We start from the raw sequence: 22150 nt of genomic DNA, 5'->3' as shown, positions 1-22150 counted from the left end.
CACTTGGAAGAATTTTTACATTTTTATTAATTTTTTTACAAATATACCCCAATTCTTTTACAGTATGAAACCAGACATACAGTATAAGAGGAGCTGGAGCACAGTACAGGATAGATGGGAAGCTGTGTGCACAAAGGAGGTGTCATTCTCTCTGTGGTCAAGCACGCTGTCAGTGCTGCGCCCACAAGCTTGGTAGTGAGGATAAACAATTTCAGAAGAAGTAATGCGAGAAAAGACCTTTCCTACTCACACCTGCCTTTTCTGGCTGGAGACTGACAGTATGATTGAGATGGTTTAGGTTATCTGATTTGCATGCAAGTACTAAAATGATTTGATGCCACACCACAGAGTCGTTAAACAAAAAAACGCCAGTTACATCCAGAAACCTCACAAAAACAATCATGTTAATGAACGAGGAGATGGTTACGCTTCTACAGGCCATGAAGGGTTTTTTGTGAGTGTTTCTGCACTCCCCTGGCCATCTGCTTTATTATGGTCACTTCCAGCCTTACACTTGGTCGGACAGCTTCACAGTAATGAGAACTTAAAACACAAGGGCCGATGTCACAATGCTTGTTGGACTCTTATCTGAGGAGTTACTATATAAATGCCTTGGAGATACACGAGAGCTAGCCTTTGACTGCTGTGTCTACCCTGACCTACAGGAGGCACTGTACTGTAAAGGCTCATGTATTCACCCTGTATTCAGCATGTATCCCTTCGGGAAGAATCTTGGCTCAGTATACTGGAACCATGATGTATATTGGTGGATAGAGCACATTTCTACCTGCACCTGCTTAGAAAACAGGCTTTCTTAACTTCACTTCATTGCTTGCTCACAAAGGCAGCCCTGTTGTAGTGTTTATGAATATCCAATACAATTGCAATTGCATACGATAATTTTGCATTATATTGTTTGACTTTAGTCCATGTGCTGACATTCTTTTATTAAATATCTGGTGGTGTTTGTTAATGCACTGTAATAAGGAGAAAGTTACATTGCTAATAGTGAAAGTTACAATGGAGTCATGTGATTGAGTTCTTCACATGAGGCCATCTGGCTAGTTATCACCCTACTATGGCCTATCGGAGTCACCCAAGCGCAGTACCGGCTGGGTAGGACAGTTGCTGTAAGTTCCAAGATAGTCCCATCCATAGTCGTAGTGAGAGGTGCTATGGTTGCTTTAATGAATGGAAAGAATTTGGTCACAGTCGTCCATGAGTATGTACACCATTTCTCTGGAGTCTATTAGCTTTCCACCTTAGAGCCTTGCAGTCAGAAATGCATAATTACATTATTACAGAAAACCATGTTTAATGGGCATTTCTAATGTCTAAGCTAGATATAAAAATGAAAAACATTCAGAATAAGAGCAGAACTGTGGCAAGCACAGTTCTGTGGAATGCTTCTGGTTGAGAACGTAAACATTATAAGACTTGACAATACTGATCTGGTGTCCGAGCAGATCTCTGTCCGATGAAATCAGGCGGCAGCTTCTGTCTTTCACGGCGCAGATTCCTGCAACAGTTTCTTACGCAGGACTGTCAGGAATTTATTTTCTTACAGGCCTGCCTTTCACTGCTAACCCCATAGATTCTTCTTCCTCAAGCAGAGCTCTATTAGCTCCTGATGTGTCATTAGGAACATTTTAATACACTTATCTAGTTTGTTACTTTTTGGTGCATTTAGTTGGGGAAAAAGGTGTATTTCTGATATTCTGTCTCAATCAGAACATAAAGCTATATCTCCCAAAGTTATTGGAAGCTGGGGCTTCATTCAGCTTCTATAGCAGCAGGCAGAGGAATGTGACAAAAAAAAAGATTGGCAGTGGAGGTAAGGACACTTTAATACATACAGAAGCGCACTGCAGCAATGTGCTTCCTTAGATTCAAATTATCACATTAAAAGCTTCTCAGTTGTTGCCTTATTTTTCATAAATTAATTTGCCCTTTTTATATGGCTCAGTGATCTTGTCTTTTTAAGACATTTGTTAGATTACACTGATGGAATAATATACTCTAATTAATATCCTAAATGTTAATCCTTGCCTTGGTAAATATTGCTGCATTTGTTACTATTCTTAACTGCATTCTTTTTACCATGTTTTCCTCTACAGGTAATATGAGCAATAGTGCTTGACTATATTACTGCTGAAAGTTTTTACAGTAGGGTATGATATTACTGTACATATGTCTGAAGGCAGACTGAAATAAGAGAGAACATCCAGACCTTTAGAAGAGTTAGCTGTGATGAGAATCCATGTGTTCAGAATAGACAGAATCTCTTTTTTTCCATCTGAGGGGGGAGAAACAGAAGCACCCTAGTGGGCAGTGACAATAGATCCAGTCTGCAGTCCATTGGTATTGCATATAGAGCAGAACCCGGGTTGTTTGTTCCACAAATTAAGTGCATTTCGTATGAATCCAGAGCTCTGTTCAAACTTATTACTATCTAGACCCAGGCCTGGCAGGCAAGGTTAATTTTTACTCCAGTTCCCTCGGACTGACATCAGCCTTTTTCGGTATAACGGGATCTGTGTCTATAGGCTCATCTGTCTCTGACGTCCCAGATCCACATGGGCAGTCTTCAGCAGCTCTTTCCACATGGCCAGTCTGTTCCTCAGGAGTGTCCATGGCCTCACTAGGCAGGATGTCTGATATGTCGTCATCCTCGGGCAGCCTCATCTCCCAGGGACACAGCGCATCTCTGCGGCACAGAGCCAAGTCTGTCTCTCTGGACCTGCCAGGGGCCTTGCCATTGGACTGAGGTTTCCGGACATCTTCACATTTGCTGCCTTGCCTGGCCGGCACAGGGAGTTCCTTTTGTTTGACAGCCCCAGTGCTTTTATTTCTGTCTTCTGCCATTTCCTCTGGTTCCTCCACATCCAGGGAAGACACATCCTCTACAATGCTTTTTAGTGCCACTGCTGTTTTCTCACACTGTTTTTTGGTGTTGGTCACTGGTTCAGGAATGTCTAACGGACAGACCTTGGAGGTCTTGCTGCTGTCAAGATTTGTCCTTGCTTCCTCGATCTCCCAAGGACAAACCTCTGACAATGAACTCTTTGTACTGCTTCCTGGGCCCTCGGCTCTCTCCCTCACTCTATTAGAGGCTTTGAGGTTTACCTGGCTCTGGAGTGCTGGCTTCTCATCTTGCACATCCCATGGACAGATGTCAGCCCATGTGCTCTCTTGACCCTTGCTCATCAGTGCTGGTACATGCTGTCCAGCCAGATTCCTCAATTCTGAAACTTCTCTCTCTTGATTTTGAAGACTTGGTTTCTCTTCCTCAGTCTCCCAGGGACAGACTTCTCCCAGTTTGCTCTTGTGTCTCATTGTTGTCATGCTGGCAGGCTCAACTCGCTCCCAGGGACACACAACTTCTGACAATTTGATAGCCTCTTGCTTAACCACAAAGGATTTGTTTTCATCAACATCCCATGGGCAAACATCTTTCACTGAACTCTCCTGCCTTTCAAATTGGCTTTTGTTCTTGACACCGGTTTCCTGCTTATTCAGATTGGAAGGGTCTGCACTGGTATCTTGTCTGCAGACCTCTGCGTTTGTGGTACCATGGCTGCTTGTTCCAGGCTCTTCAGACTCCCAAGAGCACACTGCGTCCTGGGATTCACCTGGTTTTCCTATCATATTCTGGACTCCAGCTTCAGTGTCACTGGGAGAGACTTTGTGCACTGGGGCAGCTGGCCTGGCAGTTTGAGTGTCTCCTGGGTGTGCAATTACTGTTTTGCTGTTTGTCTGCAGTCGTCCCTCAGACTCCCCACCAGGTGGAGTCCTTTGCCTACATTTATTAGCCTGAGGATCAGTTTTGGGAGCTGCAGGGGAATCAGCTCCTTTTTCCTTGCTCTTCCCAGCCTCCTCCTTTTTCTCCTTTTTCTTTTCTGTGCTTTTCTTTGCCTTCGCCTTTATGCTTCCTTTCCCTGGCCCCACCAGGCCTTTCATGGAAAGTCCAAACCCTCTGGGAGGTCCCCTGTAGGAAAAGCCCCTGGATTCCTTGTTCCTTCCCTGGCCAGTAACAGGAGAGCCTGGGGCGCTGGACGAAATCGGGGCCCTGGCTTTCACATCATCCATTTCGGAATCCCAAGGACAGATCTCTCCAGTTGTGTGACCTTCTTTGACACCCTCTAGATTCTCTTTCTTCTGGCTTCTGCTTGAGAAGCCCTCACCCTCCCTGGCACAGACATCTCCAGTGGACTGAGGCTGAAAGGAGTCCCAGGGGCAGATCTCGTTCTTATCTACTGTGCTTCGCTGCCTGCCTGTTTCTCCGTTGGTATCGTTCTTTGAAAGAGCATAGGTGACGTGCTTCTGGGTTTTGCCCTCAGGATGCTGGTCTTCTACCTCCCAGGGGCAGACCTCTGCCTTGTCAAACTTCTCCTTGAGGAGAGCATTAACTGTCCTTGGCAGAATCTCTTCTGACCGTAGCAACTGCGATGTCTCCAGTGCTGAGCCTGAGTCGGAAAGACTCCTTCCCTGTGTGTTGCTACCCTCCAGGTCCTGTGAGGTGTCCTCCAGGCTGCAGGTCTTGCTAGGCAGGAGGTGGGTCCTGTCTCTGCTGCCTGTGATGACACTTAGGGACTTCTGCAGCTTGGTAGGCTTTGGCTGGAGCAGCTTTTTATCTGCTGTCAAGTTGTGAGCGCTGGCGGACTTGCAGACAAGAGGAGCAGCATCCACAGACTCGGAGTCAGAGCGCTCAGAAGCCTTCTTGGCCAGCTTCTTCCTCATGAGAGAGTCTAGCAGTGAGGGGTCCTTGGTGTCGACGGAGCGTGGGTGGTGGTCCCTGTGGTCCCGGACGTGGTCATAGGTGCTGTGGGACTTGCGCAGGGAGAACACGCGGTGCTTGATGGAGTCCTCCTTCACCTTCATGCTGGAGCTGCTCGACTCAAAGGCCTTCTTCTTGCAGGACCCTGGGTGGCTGCCCCCACCTCCGCCCCACGAGCCCTCCTTGTCCTCGCGGCTGCACTGCCGACTCATGGACTCCGGGATCTCGGTGATGCGCTTCATGATGGAGCGTCCCAGACCCCTGCGGGAGCTACGCTTCTTCTGCAGGTGGGGGTTATTTGCTGTCATCTTTTTGGTCTTATGGACTTCCAGCTGGGCATACAGCTTCTTCAGCTCATCCTGAAGGAGAGGGAACAGACATCACACAGCCATCAGTCTGCTGTCTGGAGTATCAACAGTATCAGAGCTCTTCCTTACTACTTATTTTAAAGGAATGTTTGATAATAATAAGTGCTTATTCTGAACCCCCCATCAGATAACCTTGGGACAACCTTGTTTTGAAAGGTGCTATATCAAATTAAATTGAATTGAAATAACGTTGGACCTCTGCAAGTAGCAGGGAGACCTTAAACAGGCTGTGGCTTGTGTTTCCCAAAGATCTGATGTATTTACAGTCTTGTTCCATCTCATACATTTCCTAGAATCAGCTGAAGTGTGAAGAAGGAAACAGTGTGTGGACTGGACAGACTGAACCAGTTTTCAAAAGACTACGATCTAGAGATTGTTCTGGCCAGGGAAGGTGATAGAAATTAGTCTAATGCTCCTCAAGTCAACCATGCATTGCCCAGTGGTCAGATGGACTTCAGGGATTGTATATAAAAACATTACATACACAGTCTATGTACTCTATAGTAGTTCAGATGGATAGCTATGTCAGCATGCGTAGTCTGCAAAGGAACAAGTAATAGGTTTATTCCATGCTGAAAAGAGAAGAGAGAAAACAACGTTTTGGCCGTGAAGCCAAATAACTTTTTCTCTTCTTTTTTCAGCATGGAATAAACCTATTACTTCTTCCTTTATATACTCTATATACAGTCTGTACAATATATGTAATCAAACAAGCTATATGAACCAAATGGTTCTGTAACATTAAGTTTGAAAGAAAGTATATGTAATAAGTATTTGATAAAAAAAGAAATGCAATGTATATTTTACATGAAGAGGTGGAGGTGATTGTGATTGCTGAGTTTAGGTAAGATGTCTGCATCCCTTGTATATAGATAGCCTCAGTCCTTTAGGATTTATATGTTCCTTAAATAATCATTGAGTAACAGTTAAGCCTGAGAAGCAGGTTAACATTCACTAGTTTACACGTAATTCAGTGATGTGATTCAGAGCTCAGCTGGAATGAAACCCAGGTGTCATTGTGGCTCCCTGTGCGCAGGTTAGCAGACACCTGGCCTGCCATCCTGCTAGAGCAGCAGAAGGAAGTGTTACCCGGATGTCGTCTGGGTCCAGGCTGTGCTCACTCCAGGCGGACGTGATGCTGCTGTTCAAGTAGGAGCCGGAGCGCCGCAGGTCCAGCTCATCCTCATACACTTCCGCTGCGATCTCTTCCCTCAGTGGCCGCCTTGCATGCAGGAACTGGCCCACACAGAGAAACACGCAGGCTTGTGCATTACACCAATACTTCATGGTACTGATTTTTTCATTAGAATAAGAGTTCCAAGACTTGTTCTAAGATTTTTGTGAAGCATGAAGTAAGCATATATAAAGATTTTATGAGACACGTAACCTCAATTTTGCAGAGGTACTAATGGGCATTAGAAAAGTGCAGCAGTAGATAGGATAGCAGGCGTTCAGTGGAGCAGAGAGGACAGGTGGCGGACAGACCCTTACCTTTGGGATGAAGAGCAGACCCAGAGTGACAGTGATGGTGACGTGAGTGTGTGTAAAAAACAGCAGCAGCGTCCAGTCGGGGTGCAACGAGGGCATTATGAACCTGCATGGAAGAGAGACCTCCTGTCACTCATCACAATGAAATCAGCAACAACACCGAAGCCTTGGGGTCCCACATGACCGAAAACCATTACAGGAGAGCAGAAATTACTGCTCTCATTGTCAGGACAGTATGGTTACCCTGCGCCTGTGGAGACTTGGAATGAAAGTATAAAAAATTAACAGGAATTTGCCCCAGCTACAAGGCTGCCTCAGCCATCGTAAGTTCTGTTATTTCAATTAAAATCATTTTCACTGTTAAGTGAAAATGAATTGAGGTTGTGTTTGGAACCGTTTGTATTAACAAGCAAAAATTGAATTTTTGCTCTTTTAGTATTTGTCTAGAAGGCTTTCTGAGGTCAGAAAGCCCATTACTTTGCCAGCAGTCATATCATCCTGAAACTCACAACTGGCAGCCCAGTGAAGCTAAGCAATACCTGGATGGGAGACTCCTGGGAAAGCTGAGGCTGCTGCTGGAAGAGCTGTTAGAGAGGCCAGCAGGGGGCGCTCACCCTGCAGTCTGTGCCTAATGCCCCAGTATAGTGACAGGGAAACTATACTGTAAAATGGCGCTGTCCTTCGGATGAGACAAAAATCAGGGGTCCTGACTCTCTGTTGTCATTAAAATCCCAAGGTGTTTCTCAAAAAGAGTAGGGGTGTTACCCCTGGTGTCCTGGACAAATTTCCCCCTGGCCTTTACCCATCATGGCCTCCTAATAACCCCCATCTCTGAACTGGCTTCATTACTCTGTTCTCTTCCCCACTGAGAGCTGGTGCACCATCCAGGTGGGGCTGCACACTGGTGGTGGTGAAGGGGATCAACATTACCTGTACAGCGCTTCGAGTGGAGTGTCCAGGAAAGAGCTATATAAGTGTGAGCAATTATTATTAAGTCTTGTATGGTCCCTTTACACCCCTCCCCCCTCCAGCCATGGCCGCAGCAGGGTGTTACCGGAGCAGGTGGAAAGCAGCAGACAGCAGCATCTCATTGTGAATGGCGATGCCCATGTAGCGTGGCTCGTGGAAGGCCGAGGGCACTGTGTGCACTGCGTAACACAAGAAACTGCCCCAGCAGAGGAACAGCAGCTCCGCTGGGAGAGAGGAAGAGGCAAAGGCAGGTCGTTACAGTTGCGAACTGCATTCCTGAATACTGCTTACAGTGACAAAGAGAAAGAGAAGGAGAGAGAGAGGAGTTGCCTTCTTTTAAATAAAAGCCTCACACCCACACTCACACGCACATTCAGTGAGAGACTGAGTCTGACAGAGCCGCATCTTTGACATTGAATTAAGAAGAGAAGGAAAGACGTAAGCCATTGAACCCAAATGCCAGCAATCCTTGCTCTCCTCACGGACTCCTGGCTTCACTCACCCACAGCCATCATGTAGTCCCAGCGGTCGAGGTCACACACACTGAAGCTCAGCCCCTCCTGGGTCCGCGAGTTCACCAGCATGGGCACATTGCGGTCCATATTCTGCAGAGCGCTGGCTGTCCAGGCGGCCAGGAACCAGGTAACTGGTAACACAATGACTCCCAGCATCCTCAGCACACGCACGCTGGTCATGTAGGGGACGCGTTGAGCAGTGCGCGACAGGAACACCTTGAGAACCCTGCTGACACACAGACTGTCACACAAGTACAACCCTTCTCTGCTTCCTACATCAGACAACAGGGGAAGGGTGTGATCAGCTGATCACAGACAGGCAAACCAGTACTGACAGAGCACTGACACCCAGCACTGCTGTGCCTAGTCAAGGATATGAAGCAGAGGCCTTATCATTCAGTTGATTCAATCAATCAACAGACAGAGGTCATGACAGCAGTGTGCGCTTTATGAAAACAGTTTTGAAACATTGGAAAGAAGATATATTCTTTCACTACAAATGATCCTGAAGTCGCCAATATGGTGAGCACATTTGATGGCAATAGTCTAGCAGGATCTAACATGCTGAATAAACATTCTTCAGTCTAGGAGCAACAGGATAAAAGAACAGTCCACCAGACTTGGCCACCTCATATTGGGGATAGAATAAGGCCAGAGTCTAGGAAATGCTGGAAGCTGGAGATGTAGAAGGAGATTGCAAGTAATCAGGAGCTCATCCAGTCAAGCGCTTAAAAGCAACAATATTTTAAAATTCACTGCATATTCCAAATGACACCAATGAAGGAGTTACATTGCTTGTAATCTTTAGCAATGATATTATAGAATCAAACCTCACTGCCATGACAACCTTTATTCTTTTAATGCTATGGCCAGCAGCCATATCACCCTGCAACTCACAACTGGAAACCCACTGAAGTTAAGCAGGTGTGAGCCTGGTTAGTACCTTGATGGGAGACCTCCTGGGAAACACTAAGGTTGCTGCTGGAAGAGGTGTTAGTGGGGCCAGCAGGGGCCACTCACCCTGTGGTCCAGTTGGGTCCTAATGCCCCAGTATAGTGCCAGGGACACTATACTGTAAACAGGCACCGTCTGTCGGCTGAGACGTAAAACTGAGGTCCTGACTCTATGTGGTCATTAAAAATCCCAGGGTGTCTCTCGAAAAAGAGTAGGGGTGTAACCCCAGTGTCCGGGCCAAATTTCCCATTGGCCCTTACCAATCATGGCCTCCTAATAATCCCCATCTATGAACTGGCTTCATTACTCTGCTCTCCTCCCCACTGATAGCTGATGTGGGGTGAGTGTTCTGGCGCACTATGGCTGCCGTCGCATCATCCAGGTGGGGCTGCACACTGGTGGGGGTGGAGGGGATCCCCGTTACCTGTAAAGCGCTTTGAGTGGAGTGTCCAGAAAAGCACTATATAAGTGTAAGCAATTATTATTATTATTATTATTCTGAACTGTTTTGTTCAGAAGCATGGTCTCTTCTCACAGGCACCACTGGCAATGACATGAGCTACAGTGCTTAGCCCAGCCAGTACACAGTATCGCCCCCCCCCCGCCTCCCAGCACAGAAGGGTCCAGACCTGTACATCTTGAGCGTGACTGTTCCATAGACGATCGCAAAGCCCAGCAGTCGGACCCAGCGCATCAGGATACAGCGGAAAGTACTGGGCTTGAAATACAGGATAAACACCTGCAGATGAAGGCACAGAAGGAGGTGAGGTCATTGAGGTCAGGTCCAGAACCCAGCTGTTACATGCTTCAATCAGAACAGCCAAGCATGTATTCTTCCAAGATACAAAAAGCTTATTTCTGAAAACCAGGGATCTGAAACTCTAGATCTGCTACATTTTATAGGTCCAAGGGTAGTACTCTGGCACTTCTATTTCATGCCATGACACTGAATTAATCCTCGCTTAATTAACCCTGGTGCTGAAGATAATATCTTGTTTATTGTAAAGCTGCTTAAAAACCTAGGAAAGAAGGGCTTTGTGACAAATTAATTAAATTGAATGGAATAATTAAATCAAGTAACTAAAGGCCCTAATTGCATAGGAGTTGTGACAGTGCACTGCTCACTGCTATGCTCAGAGGCAAGTCCAGTCTGCAAACGAATCACAGATGTTCCTGTTTTCATTATGTCATCTGCAGTGGAGAAAATGTAGTTTTGCAATGCATGAGGTTTAATCTCAGTTTAGCGAGCATTTCAGGATGTAGCCATCTTATTCCTACACACATCCCTTATAATAATAACAATAATAATTATAATAAAACAGGATTTCTGATCTCTCGGAGATGACTGTGCAGCTGCTCTGCGTGCTCTGGATTCTGCACTGTGTGAGAGAGCGTTTGTGCTTCTGTCTCAGGTGGCACAGCAAGAGCGACAGTGTGTCTCCTCTGTCTGTCTTGCTCCTCTGTTTGTGTTTCCAGGAGGGTGGCACCAAGAGGAAAATAGACGGGATCAAAGGGCTGAAAAAGAGGAAGCTGCTCTCCCTGGAGCTGCTCCTGCAGGGATCTGAGGAAATGTCACGTCTCTGTCTTTTTATCCAGGTGCCTCTGTGAGCCTGGGAGGAGCAGTGCAAAGGCCAGGTGGTCCAGTACAAAGAGAGGCTGTTGGCAGGCTAGCAGCAGGGAGCCCACTGGTCCAGCTGCAGCTCGGGCTCCTGCTTGGTGCAGACTCATCAGTTCTCTCTGACGTGATCGTTTTGTTTTGTTACCATTTCTTTGATTGTTCACTTAAGTGTTGCATGAGCCCAAATAACTACATGTTGGCGGGTGATATGAAACATCTTCCATTCTAGCTACCTATACATTATAGATGTTACACAGCAAATCTTTGTTTAAATTCAATAAACTCAGACTGTTTGGATTCTAGCTATTCATCTAAGTTGTTTTGTGCTTATTATTTAAATATTGTTTTCTGAAATCCAGTCACTTGATATTCTTTACTTCTCAATTGATTGCTAAGTTGTTCTCTGTCTTCTTCGTGCTGTGAGGACACGACTACCTGTTTGCTCAGTCTCTCTGTTGCTGTTTCTGAGCTTCTTCTTTTTGAAGAGCAGCAATGACTGTAGTGAGAACCAGTACTGGATCAGGTGTATTCGTGCTTTACTAGGTGAATTTTTCTCTCCTGGACTTGTGGAGAGGGATCCTGCACTCTGCCCAGAGTGGACACTCCTGGACACTCAGCCCAGAAGCCCTCTCTCTACAGCCCCTCACAGCGTGCGACTTGCTCACAACAGGAGCCCTCCGAGGGTGCTGCTGCTTTATTAGAGATGCTTAGTTCATCTCAGACACTGCCAGCCTTTTAATTCCTCTGTGCAGAGTGTGACACCAGGGGAAATCAAGAGAGTGAATCTGGCCCAGTGCTCTTGACTGTGGCTCCTGCTCGCTATCACAGAGCCCTGACAGCAGCTCCTGCCCACACAGCACCATCTCTTGCTGTCTGCTCGTGTTCCAGATCTGCTCTCTCCTCTAGGCAACTTGGCAGCAGTGCAGAGCAGCAGAGGCCTGATAAGAGCTGCCCCAGAGGAGTGAGCCCAGACTCACGGGGAAGTAGAGGAGCAGTGAGCCAAACAGGATGGTCTCCAGCAGCAGCAGGCCTGAGGCACGAATCCTCTGTGGGTGGAAGGAGATAGAGACAGAGAGAGGAGAGCTGTTAGTCACTGTACATACAAGGCTCCCTCTTACCATCAGCCTCAGACGAGGCAGAACAGTGTTTAACAGCAGTACCGTATTTTAGCATGTCTGCTTTCATCCACCTCCTCTGCAGAGAAATTTCAGGTCTGATCTCACCTCTCTGCTGCCTCCCACTATGCAGGTAGTGCAGTGATGATCTTACTTACAGCACACAGCGTCCGCAAGCATCCCACACAACAGCTGGGCAATCCATAAAATGACTAAATAAACAATCAAACTGTGCTACATATTTTCAGTCAGTTTTGTATTTTATAACACCATGTTGTCAGCAGCCATATCACTCTGCAACTCACAACTGGCAACCCACTGAAGCTGGTCAGTACCTGGATGGGAGACCTCATGGGAAACACTAAGGTTGCTGCTGGAAGAGGTGTTAGTGGGGCCAGCAGGGGGCACTCACCCTGTGGTCTGTGTGGGTCCTAATGCCCCAGTTTACACTATACTGTAAACAGGTTCCGTCCTTCGGATGAGACATAAAACCAAGGTCCTGACTCTCTGTGGTCATTAAAAATCCCAGGGCATTTCTCAAAAAGAGTAACCCCGGCATCCTGGCCTAATTTCCCATTAGCCTTTACTAATCATGGCCTCCTAATAATCACCATCTATGAACTGGCTTCATCACTCTGCTCTCCTCCCCATTGAGAGCTAATGTGTGGTGAGCGTTCTGGCGCACTATGGCTGCCGTCGCATCATCCAGGTGGGGCTGCACACTGGTGGTGGTGGAGGGGATCCCCATTACCTGTAAAGCGCTTTGAGTGGAGTGTCCAGAAAAGCACTATATAAGTGTAAGCAATTATTATTATGATTATGAGAATAAAAGTACATGTAGCTGAGTTTTCAGAACTGAAGGGTCAACATCAAAAAATTTGCTCTGTAACTGCTAGCATGTAAAATATTACATTTTTCCTTACACTGTCTATTTAAGTTATTAAGTAAAATAACTTTTTTAAATAACTTTTACTTAACACATAACATCATTTCTAATCCAGAAGAATCTCAGTACGTAAGTTAAAACATAAAAGCATCCGGATGAATTCGGGGTTCAGTCCAGCTCCTTCTGGAGGGAAGCCATCGTGTGTGTGCTGGGTACATTTCTCTACAAACCCTCAGCTTGTTCTGTTCTCAGACAGCTAGATCTCAGTTTTGGTTTTCAGACAATGTCATGTATCCTTCACAATGAGAGCTGGTCAGAATAACACTCATATTTCTGGCAAAAGACATACTGCACAATTTCCTGCACTTGTCATAGTCTGTCTGAATGAAAGGCCAGTCACGCCTTAAACACAGACCCGAAATGCCACTGGTGACTGCTGCTGCTGAAATCAGACCCCCCCCCCGTCCACTCTGTGCAGTGGGAGAATGGCTTTTGATGCAGAAGAGCGGGGATACAGGGATAAGTGGAGACAGGAGTAGGAATACTGGAATAAGTGGAGGCAGAGGAGCAGGGATACAAGGATAAGCGGAGACAGGAGCATGGATACAGGGATACAGGGATACAAGATGTTTACTTTGCTATGGCGGAACTCGTACGCCACCAGCATGCTGATGAAGATGAGGAGCATGAAGAAGGCCTGCACTGCCAGCACTGCGGCCCTCAGGAGCCAGTCCTCTTGCACACTGCAGGGGGAGCCGTCCTCACAGCGCAGGCAGCCTGGCCAGCAGGGCAGGCACACAGGTATCTGGGGGCGCCCGTCCGCAGACACGCGGCTGCTGTTGCCTGGCTCCTCGCCACCTGTCTCACACCCAGGAGCAAGACACGGGCAGAAACAGAAAGAAACTTTAAGTGCTCTTCTCACACTATTTCACAAACATACAGAATCATTAAAGGCAGTAACGCTACTGCAGGTTTGGTACAAATATTGATTCTCTTTGTTTTATAAGATAATGCTATCAATGAAATATTGTCTCCTCTGTAACACTCTATCTTTTACCTTGAGTATATCTCACACATCCCACTCAACCTGCAGCTCTGTGGTCTGCGGCACCACTTGTCTGTGTTCCTGCGTAGGGTCTGGACCGGAAAGGCCTGTTAGGGGTGGGGGAGTCTTACGTGAGTCCTGTCCTGTGGAGCTGTAGTAGCCCTCTCTGCAGCGACACTGGTACTGCCCCAGACGGAACCCTTGTCCTGTCAGGGCCTGGCACTGTGGAGGAAGAGGAGACAGGCCTAAACCCAGCACTGTCTGATGTTCACGCTGTCCCATTCACAGGTAGCACAAATATCTTAAATTACTTTAGAATCAACTCCACACTGCTCCATATTAAAACTGAACAGCAGAGGCTCAATGTGTAAATCCATCCTAAAACCTAAATGGACATCTAATGCCCTGAAAAGAGCATTATGCCTTTCCCCAGGAAATCCACCATATAGATCAAGCAGTCAGGGTGGAGCTCTCACTGTTTAGAAACACTGCATTAAGAAGTGGTCAAAGACACACTTAGACTACATTTCTACTCTCTGGTTATCATTCAAAAATAACTCTTTTCCCACATAGCTGTTAGGAATCTTGCATCGAGTCTAATGTTTGTTTTATTTATCCATTTCCTACCTTTATCTTTTCTCCTGCTATGTGCTTGTGAATGTTTGACCTTTCAGAACAGTGTGAGAAATACCTGCCGCACTGAGAAGTACCTGTGCCAGCACCCAGCCTCACATCTGTCAGGCAGGGGCGGGCTGGCTGGCACACAGCTGCAGCAGCAGCACAGTTTTCTGGCAAACTATGTCACAACCACTGGATTATGAGCATAATCCCCCAGATTATCCCGTCCACCACGTAACCTTTAAATAGTAAGCTGCTCTGGTGCGGGCAGACCAGCACTATAGATGTCTGAGTCTGTCAGGTGTCCCCTGAATCCTGGTATAGCTTCCCAAAGTGTTGTTCTAAGAGAATGGAAAATTATTGATTTATTGATAGTGTGAGCCAAGGTATTGCATCTGGGCATTGCTTTTCGGTGGGAGTAAGAGTCAGGGTTAAGGTACAGGCCAGGAGAGGGTGAGGTTGTTATAGTCAGGTTATAGGGTTGGGTTTAGGGTAAAGGTTAGGATAACTAGTAGGTATCCCAAGGTGGCGTGATCTTGGTGACATAATAAAAGAGACTTTGACAGAGGCAAGAATCGTATAGCTAAAATGTCAGTGTATAGTATTTGCAGGCCTCAGAAACAGCTATACAGCAGGGCTGTAGTGAAGGAAATGTTTTACAACCCCACTTCAAGCAGAAAAGACCTGACCTCCATGCTGGTGCGATTGCACTGGTGTGTGTTGGAAAACCAGTCCTCGCCCACTGCACACTGGTCCACATCGAAGCTCTGCAGATTGACATCCACACGGATCACACCCCTGACATGGAAGACAGACTGGCATCAGTCAGGCCCTGCACAGCACTCTGCCCCCCTCCCCCTCAGTTCTCTAGACTTTGCATGTCCAGGTCAAATAGAAAAGAAAACACTAGGAACTACTACTGTGTTGCATTTGCTTTTAGATCATGTCAGACACTCTTAAACAGCTATACCACATTATTCTAAAGTAGTTTTTCTTCATTTGACATGTATTCTCTTGTAGGCAGACTATAGCAGATGCTTAAAATAATAATATGGATATCCTTATATCTATGGTGTGATGGTCTGACTCCAATGGATACTGATATTGGAAAATAATGTCACCACAGGGTATCAGATACCATTTGATACCAGACACCAGAGAACACAGAAATCAGAGAATAACAACCCAAGAAAATATCTTCTCCAGACAATTCTGATCCCAGAGTAGATTTAACTTGAGAAACCCGATGCCAGAGAATACTAACCAAAGCATATTTACCAAAGCCTGTTTGAAGTGGTGTCGCAGAGGACTTTACAGAAAAAATAAGAATTTGTCTAATCTCATATAGCATCACACAGATAAATATAGCAGAAAGGAGAGTGAGTACAAAACACAACCATCTTTCACAGTTCCTAACCTCCCACAGCCCTGTACAACCAGAGATCATTGTTCGCCCATCTGAAGTAATCAATGAATAAATTGACTTGAGTCAGCAGGTCTCTTGATCTAAGGCAGCTTTTTATGTAAAGGAAGCTGTACGGCCTGGTACACTGTGGCTCTGCTGGTCCAGGGGCTCCAGAGGGATCCCAGAGTCTGTGCGCAGGGGGTCATGTAGACACACACACATGCGAGTCAGCAGCAAAGGGGCTCTTGGTTGTAATTAGTGCCTGTGTGGAAGAGGAAGTGTGAACAGGATTGGATGCCAACTGTACTTGTGCAAACAATGAGAATCAGTGTTAAACACAACAGCAGTGAGGAAAAGTGGAGAGTCAAGATGTGTATGTGTTTCTAATGCCAGGTGACACTTTCCAGTTTCACCCTTGAATAAAGGTGTTTCAAACAGATTGTTCCAGTAAAATGCTCAGAAGTGTAAAGGGGTATAAGAGAATTTGCTCTGAATAAATGAGACAATTTAATAATAATTCTACCACCTTTCACATTGGAGTTTGCAGAATCGACCAAAGGCTACTCCAAAGGCAGCACTTGCAAAAATACCAACATAAACACTTTATTTTTATTAGATTTACACAGTAAATGTGGCAAAGGTGATACTACCTTCTATCCTGATCTCAGAAGCTCAGCAGAGCCAGGTTTGCTCAGTACAGGGATGGGAAACCTCTAGGGAAACAGTGGTGTTGGTGGACCGGTAGGTGGTGCTCTTTCCTCAGAATCTGAATTTCCAAAATGTTGGCCCAGTGTGGTGACTGTGGGTACTGGGGTTTCTGTACTGAAGGAGGCTCTTGACTGAGACATTCAATCAAGGCTCTGGCTGTTTGGTCATTACAGATCCCACAGCACATTTAGTATGTGCAGGGGGGTTATTTCCAGGGTCCTGGCTAAACTCCAGTCTGAGTCTCTCAGTCTGACCTACCCCTAATTCAACCGATGAAGTAATTTCTCACTTCTTTCTCAGACTCAGGCTGCTGGTGCAGAATGGCCTCTGCATGTCGTTCAGAAACAGCACTTCACTGGAGGATAAGGAAGCTCCCTTCACATGTGTTAAGCACTTTGGGATCGCTAGGGATGAAACTACTTAAATGCCAGGAGTTGTTCATTTTAAGTGTTAAAGATAAGTACTTCACTCAGAAATGTGCAAAGATACCAACCCCAGCCATATTAAACTCTTACAAAATAAACAATACAAAATGTGGCAGGCACAAACACTTCATCAGTTCATTTTTTGCTTTTTCTTGATGATTGTCACACAGAGATTATCTGTCTTATTCCTTCAGACAAGACTGCAAGATAATAAGATCTGACATTAGGACTCAGGATAATAAGTCTGAAATAGTTCACATCCTTGACGTCAGATTTTTTTTATATGAGATCCATTATACAACCAGGGCAGCAGGCAAGTCTCCTTCAGACTGTCTGGGTCTTCTCCTCCCTGTCTCTGCCTCCCAGACGTGCTGCACAAGACACTCTGTCAGCCATGCTGGCCTGCAAGCCCTGAGAAATCAATGGAGGAATAGGTGCTATTTCTGATGAAGTCATCCATCATGTCCAGGTGCTACATTATATTCCCTAGAGAAAGGAAACTCTGCAGGAGTTTTAGAAATTAATGGTTGCTGTTTAATTGAGATACATTCATGGTATTACTCTGGATTTTGTTCTCAAATGTACAATATCTGTCAATATCTGAGTTTTCACCCTTCTAATGTGTACTGTTGCAATTGTACACACTAATCTCTTGTAATACTAATCTCATCTTGCTGCTTAATGTAAGTTTATGCATACCGATTTTCTGTATTTTCACTGATACTTTCCCCTATGTAGTTTTATGTTCTTGTCTTCAACAATTGTGTTGTCATTTGTTGTGTCATTTGTCATGTGAGGAAACACGCAAGTAAGCATTTCATTGCACTCAAGTACATATAACAATAAACCAGAAACTTGAAAATGTTATGCATTTGCAGTTTTGATTTCAATGAGCAAATGCTGCAATATCAGAGGAGAAAGGTGGCTGTTCTTATCACATGCAGACTGACAGCACAAAACCACCTTCCAGCTGCACTAGGTCCCAAGATTCAGACTGGCTTTGATATCATTCTAAGAGTCAATTCACAAACAGCTCTCTGATACCCTGAGCAGTGCAGTATCTACATGTGCTTGGTGAGCTGTGACTGAATCACCTTGCTGTAAGCCCAGGGGCTGTCATCAGCCACATAATGAACTGCAAAGGAATTAAAAACATGAGCTGTTAAACAAGTGCCCATTTCATAAAATGTCCCACTTCAGAAAATATTTACAAAAGAAACAGAGAAGTCACAACAGAGGAAGAGGACTCACTGCTGAATTTATCAAATTGGGCTTTAAGAAAAATCAAGCTGTAAAAACAGCAAACATAAAAGGCTGAGTCACACTTAGAGACCAGATTAAGTTACATGACTAACTGCGACACCATGAGTGCCAGGTAGGTACGCCAAGCTCTACTCGTGCTCCCCTGATGGACAGGTAACAATCCATTGGAAACAAATAGTCAGGGTCTGTAACCCAACACAACAGAGTGAACTACAGAACAGACAGAGAACAGCTAACACAGCAATGGAGAACTATTGTGGATTTACAATAATTGGTAACAGACAATAAAAATAATGATGTATATGCATATGCAAAGAATAATGTTCTTTTCTTCAGTATCAAGAGCTCTGACATGATGGCTAACAATGCAGAAACTGGACATCAGTGAAATGGAACAGGTGAGTAGGTGTAAGTGTGAAAATGTAAAAGATTTACAGGAGCTCATTCATTAAACACAAACAACATACCCTTTGTTGAGCTACAAAATGTCAGATATACCCTGGGGTTACAGGGTAAGGTCATTTGCATACCTTGAGTCCATACTGTAGAGCTGTGATATTTCACTTCCAAGAGCAAGGCTGGCACTGTTCAGCAGTTTCTATGACACTGAGTAAAGTACCCTGAACAGCCAAGAGCAGGCAGCTCCAGAGGCTTAACTTGAGTGTGCTGCCCATTGCTAGCATTGCTTACATGATTTTCCATGTTCATTTTCAAAGAGTTTACAATTTTTCGCTTGTGAAATGAAGGAGTAGTCTTAAAATCTGTACTTTATGCTGTTCAGAACAATACTGTTCAGCACAATGATGTTCAGCATCCTGAAATGCATTAAAACAGAAAACCTATATCGATTAAAAATCCTTTAGCGTAAGTTCTGAATGAAGGTATCCTCACCATCTATGACAGACAGAATCAAGACATTCAACAACTCATTTAATTTAAAATCTCTGCACATTTTTTATTTTTATTTTGCAATTAGAGAACAATGAGTGGGAAGTGTGTGTGCGTTACGCATGCGTGTGAACTGAGTGTATGTTTGGGTGTATGTTTGTGTGTTTGGCCTTTACGTAATATGCACGGTGTGGTTGTATGTGTGTATGACGCGTGTGGTACATGCTTATGAAGAGCATGTATGTGTGTTGTATGTGTGAGGGGTATGTGATGTGCATAGTGTATGGTGAGTGCATTTGTGGTACGTGTGTGTTTCATACATATGTGGTGTTCTTGCGTGTAGTGTGTGTGGTGCACAGAAGCAGTCTGCATGGTGCATGTACAGGGGTATGTGGTGTGTGTAGTGAGCTGTGCATTTGTGTGGTGTGTTTGTGGAAGACTTGAGAAATAAGAGCAACGTAGAGCTCGTCCACACCCTGCTGTGTTTTACATGGAGGCTTTATGGGAAGCATATTTTCTCCTGCGTGTACCTTACAGTGTGTTAGTATTACACACACATACAAGCTCCACCACCATTAGCGACTTTGTCTGAGGACATTTTTAAAAAGCTGATTGTATTTTTGCTACAGATATTGTCTAATTCTGTTTCACTATAAATACTGAGCTAAGATTTGCCAGTCCAGATATCAAGGAACCATTTGAGCAGAAAGAACAGGTCATAGTAGGAAGCTGAAATATCTAACCAAGGGTAGCCAGAGAAAAACCACAGAGAGAACAGACAGTAGAACCAGAAGAAGACCTTGTAGTGTTTCTGCTAATCTTTCCCAAGCCTGCGATGTGTGTGACTGGTTTAGTTTTATATTCTGGATGGAAAGCAGCTGTGGGAGAGGAAGCAACATGTGGTCTTTCCAATCCATCCCAGTGCAGCTCCTGCGCTATTTAACAAACTTGTGACAGTTACAGAGTGAAGCAGCGGCTCTGCTGCAGGAGTCAGGGTTTGTGGCCCCAGGGGAGAGAGCTGGGAGGGAGATGGAGGGATGCAGGAGGAGGCTAGGCTGTGAGAAGAGTCACTCACCTGAACTCGGGGCTCAGGTCAGGCTTCAGGCCGTAGAAGGAGGTTGACAGAGAGAGCATCCAGCCAGGAACAAACTTGCCTGCCTGGCACTCCAGGAAGGGGGCTTCTGCCCAGTGCACGTGGCGATGGTCCATGATGTAGCTGTCCCCCCGGTTCCACTTGGGCGTGTCCAGAGTGTGCAGGTCATTGCGGAGGATGCGCTTGTGCAGGAAGCTGGCAGGTGGGGGGCCCTCAGCAAATTTGAGCGCAGTGAACCAGTCCGAGCCATTGGCAAGGGTGTGCAGCTGCTCCCAGGCAGAGGACAGGTCCTGCAGGAGAATGTCCCCAGGGCCTGGCTCGCGAGTGGCTTGGAGGACCAGCTGGGGCCGTGATGAGGTGGGCTGAGCATCGAAAGTCAGCACAGCACGGTAGATCCTGGGGTCACCCTCCAGGAGGCTGCGCACCAGCGCGTGGTACCATTCGATGTCCTCGCGCACGCTGGACTCGCGGATGTCATTGGCCTGGAAGATCATGTTGAGGAAGTTTGCAGCATGGGTGAGGGTGTCCAGAGCACTGTGCAGGAAAGGCTGCAGACTGGCACTGGGGGAGCCCCTCAACCCCTGAAGGCGGTGTCGTTGGGTGCAGTTGGCCAAGGCCAGCCGGCTGGAGTCTCCGCTGTACAGGAAGGTCTCTGCTGCTTCCCAGCTGTCCGTGTCCCACCTCTCTGACTCTCTGGAGTGGGTGGGAACTGTGACCCCAGAAGATACTGTGGGGGTGCTGGCCAGGATGCTCCTGGCAGTGGGCTCTTCTGTCACTGACCAGGTCACACCTGGGAGTCCAGTGGTCTTTGAAGTTCCTTCCAGATCCCCATTCCCAGGTTGGCTGGTAGATTCTGCCCTCTGGTACATAGAAGTGCTGAATCCAGAGCCCAGTGGCACCTGAGTCAACAGAAGCAGCTGCAGTAGAAACATCTCCATCATTCCCAGGAGCATCTGGTCCCTCTGATTCCTCACGAGCCCCACCTCCAGCAAAGCTTTCTATTTTTGTTTTATTTATTTGTCCTCCCCTTCAGCCTAAAAGCCACCACATATCTTGCAGGCTGGAGTCTGTGAGGAGGTCCAGGGGGCTTGGGGATGCTGGCTGTAATCCTGTCCCCCCGTGCATGATGCTCCAACTCTTCCTGTAAATCCTTCTTAGTACAGAAATCCTTTTTTCTTTATGAAAAAAGTATTTTTTTATCCTGGATATTTTTTTTAAAGACAGGATCAGCGAGGAGCAGCAGTTATGTTTTAGTGTAGCTTCACGCTGGTGTCTGTTCAGCCTCCCACAGCATCCATGACTTCCACTGAGCAGCTAGAGATCCACAGCGCTGGAAGCCTGGTGCTCCGAAGAGTAATAATTACTGTAGTAATATGATAATTACAGTGGCTCTGACAAAATGTCAGCAATTACGAAGGAGAAAGACAGATCAGCACTTGTGAGATCGTGCAAGACAAGCACTGCGCTCTCTCCATTACCATCACACACTCTGCTTAGCTGCAGAGCATCTCTACGCCTTTCTGTGTCTCCCCCTCCCTCTCCCCCTCGCTCTCCCCTCTCCCTCTCGCTCTCTTTCTTTCTCTGCTGTTTTTTCTCTTTGCTTGGTGGCAGACGTCACATCGGCAGTACATGGTTAAGAGGCAGGCGGGCCTGGTGGCGTGTGTGTCCGGTAGTGTGGGGGAGAGGGGTGGGATAGGGGGGAGGTCATCAGGAGAGAGAGTGTAGGAGGATGAGCCAGTGAGATGAAGGTTAATCTCCTGTCTCCACCCAAGTATTAATTCCCGGAGCCGTTAAATGTCTGTCTATGCAACAAAAATGAATAATGTCAGACCTGTTAATGTGCAATTGTGTCATATGACAGTGTATACTATTTTATAAAATATACACGATAGATTTTGCATTGTGAGAATATTGTAAAGATGGTAATTGTTATTGGTTATTGATAATTGTGGGTGCCCATTTTAAGAACAAAAGAGTTTTTATAACATAGAGAGATGAGCAGTGAGCTAAAAAAA

General features: G+C 46.0%; 1 protein-coding gene and 1 non-coding gene across 2 annotated transcripts; one reads left to right on the top strand and one right to left on the bottom strand.

The window, feature by feature from the left end:
* Positions 1 to 9: 9 nt before the first annotated feature.
* Positions 10 to 21662, bottom strand: gpr179 (G protein-coupled receptor 179). Its single transcript, XM_088622645.1, has 11 exons — positions 20118 to 21662; positions 15043 to 15151; positions 13867 to 13957; positions 13325 to 13548; positions 11667 to 11735; positions 9701 to 9810; positions 8105 to 8343; positions 7688 to 7826; positions 6637 to 6739; positions 6235 to 6381; positions 10 to 5136 (listed from the first exon to the last, which is right to left on the bottom strand). The coding sequence occupies exons 1-11, from the start codon at positions 21086 to 21088 to the stop codon at positions 2485 to 2487; spliced, it is 4854 nt and encodes a 1617-aa protein (XP_088478771.1). The 5' UTR covers positions 21089 to 21662; the 3' UTR covers positions 10 to 2484.
* On the top strand, positions 7052 to 7107 carry LOC148638888 (U7 small nuclear RNA). Its single transcript, XR_015931029.1, has one exon. It is a non-coding gene; the product is annotated as a U7 small nuclear RNA (small nuclear RNA).
* Positions 21663 to 22150: the final 488 nt, after the last annotated feature.

The sequence above is a fragment of the Lepisosteus platostomus genome, chromosome 28 (genome assembly GCF_059453375.1).
Source record: "Lepisosteus platostomus isolate fLepPlt1 chromosome 28, fLepPlt1.hap1, whole genome shotgun sequence".
Taxonomy (NCBI): domain Eukaryota; kingdom Metazoa; phylum Chordata; class Actinopteri; order Semionotiformes; family Lepisosteidae; genus Lepisosteus; species Lepisosteus platostomus.
The sequence above is the reverse complement of the archived record's forward strand: the minus strand, read 5'-3'. Positions and strand labels throughout refer to the sequence as shown.

What these genes read in the sequence shown, in the direction of transcription:
- gpr179 (XM_088622645.1), bottom strand. Translation starts at nt 21,088, where the DNA reads ATGCTCCTGGGAATGATGGAGATGTTTCTACTGCAGCTGCTTCTGTTG. An exon ending in CACTGCTCCTCTACTTCCCC is followed by an intron (nt 9,811 to 11,666) that starts GTGAGTCTGGGC and finishes CTTCATCTGCAG; the next exon opens with GTGTTTATCCTGTATTTCAA. An exon ending in GGACTACATGATGGCTGTGG is followed by an intron (nt 7,827 to 8,104) that starts GTGAGTGAAGCC and finishes CCTCTCTCCCAG; the next exon opens with CGGAGCTGCTGTTCCTCTGC.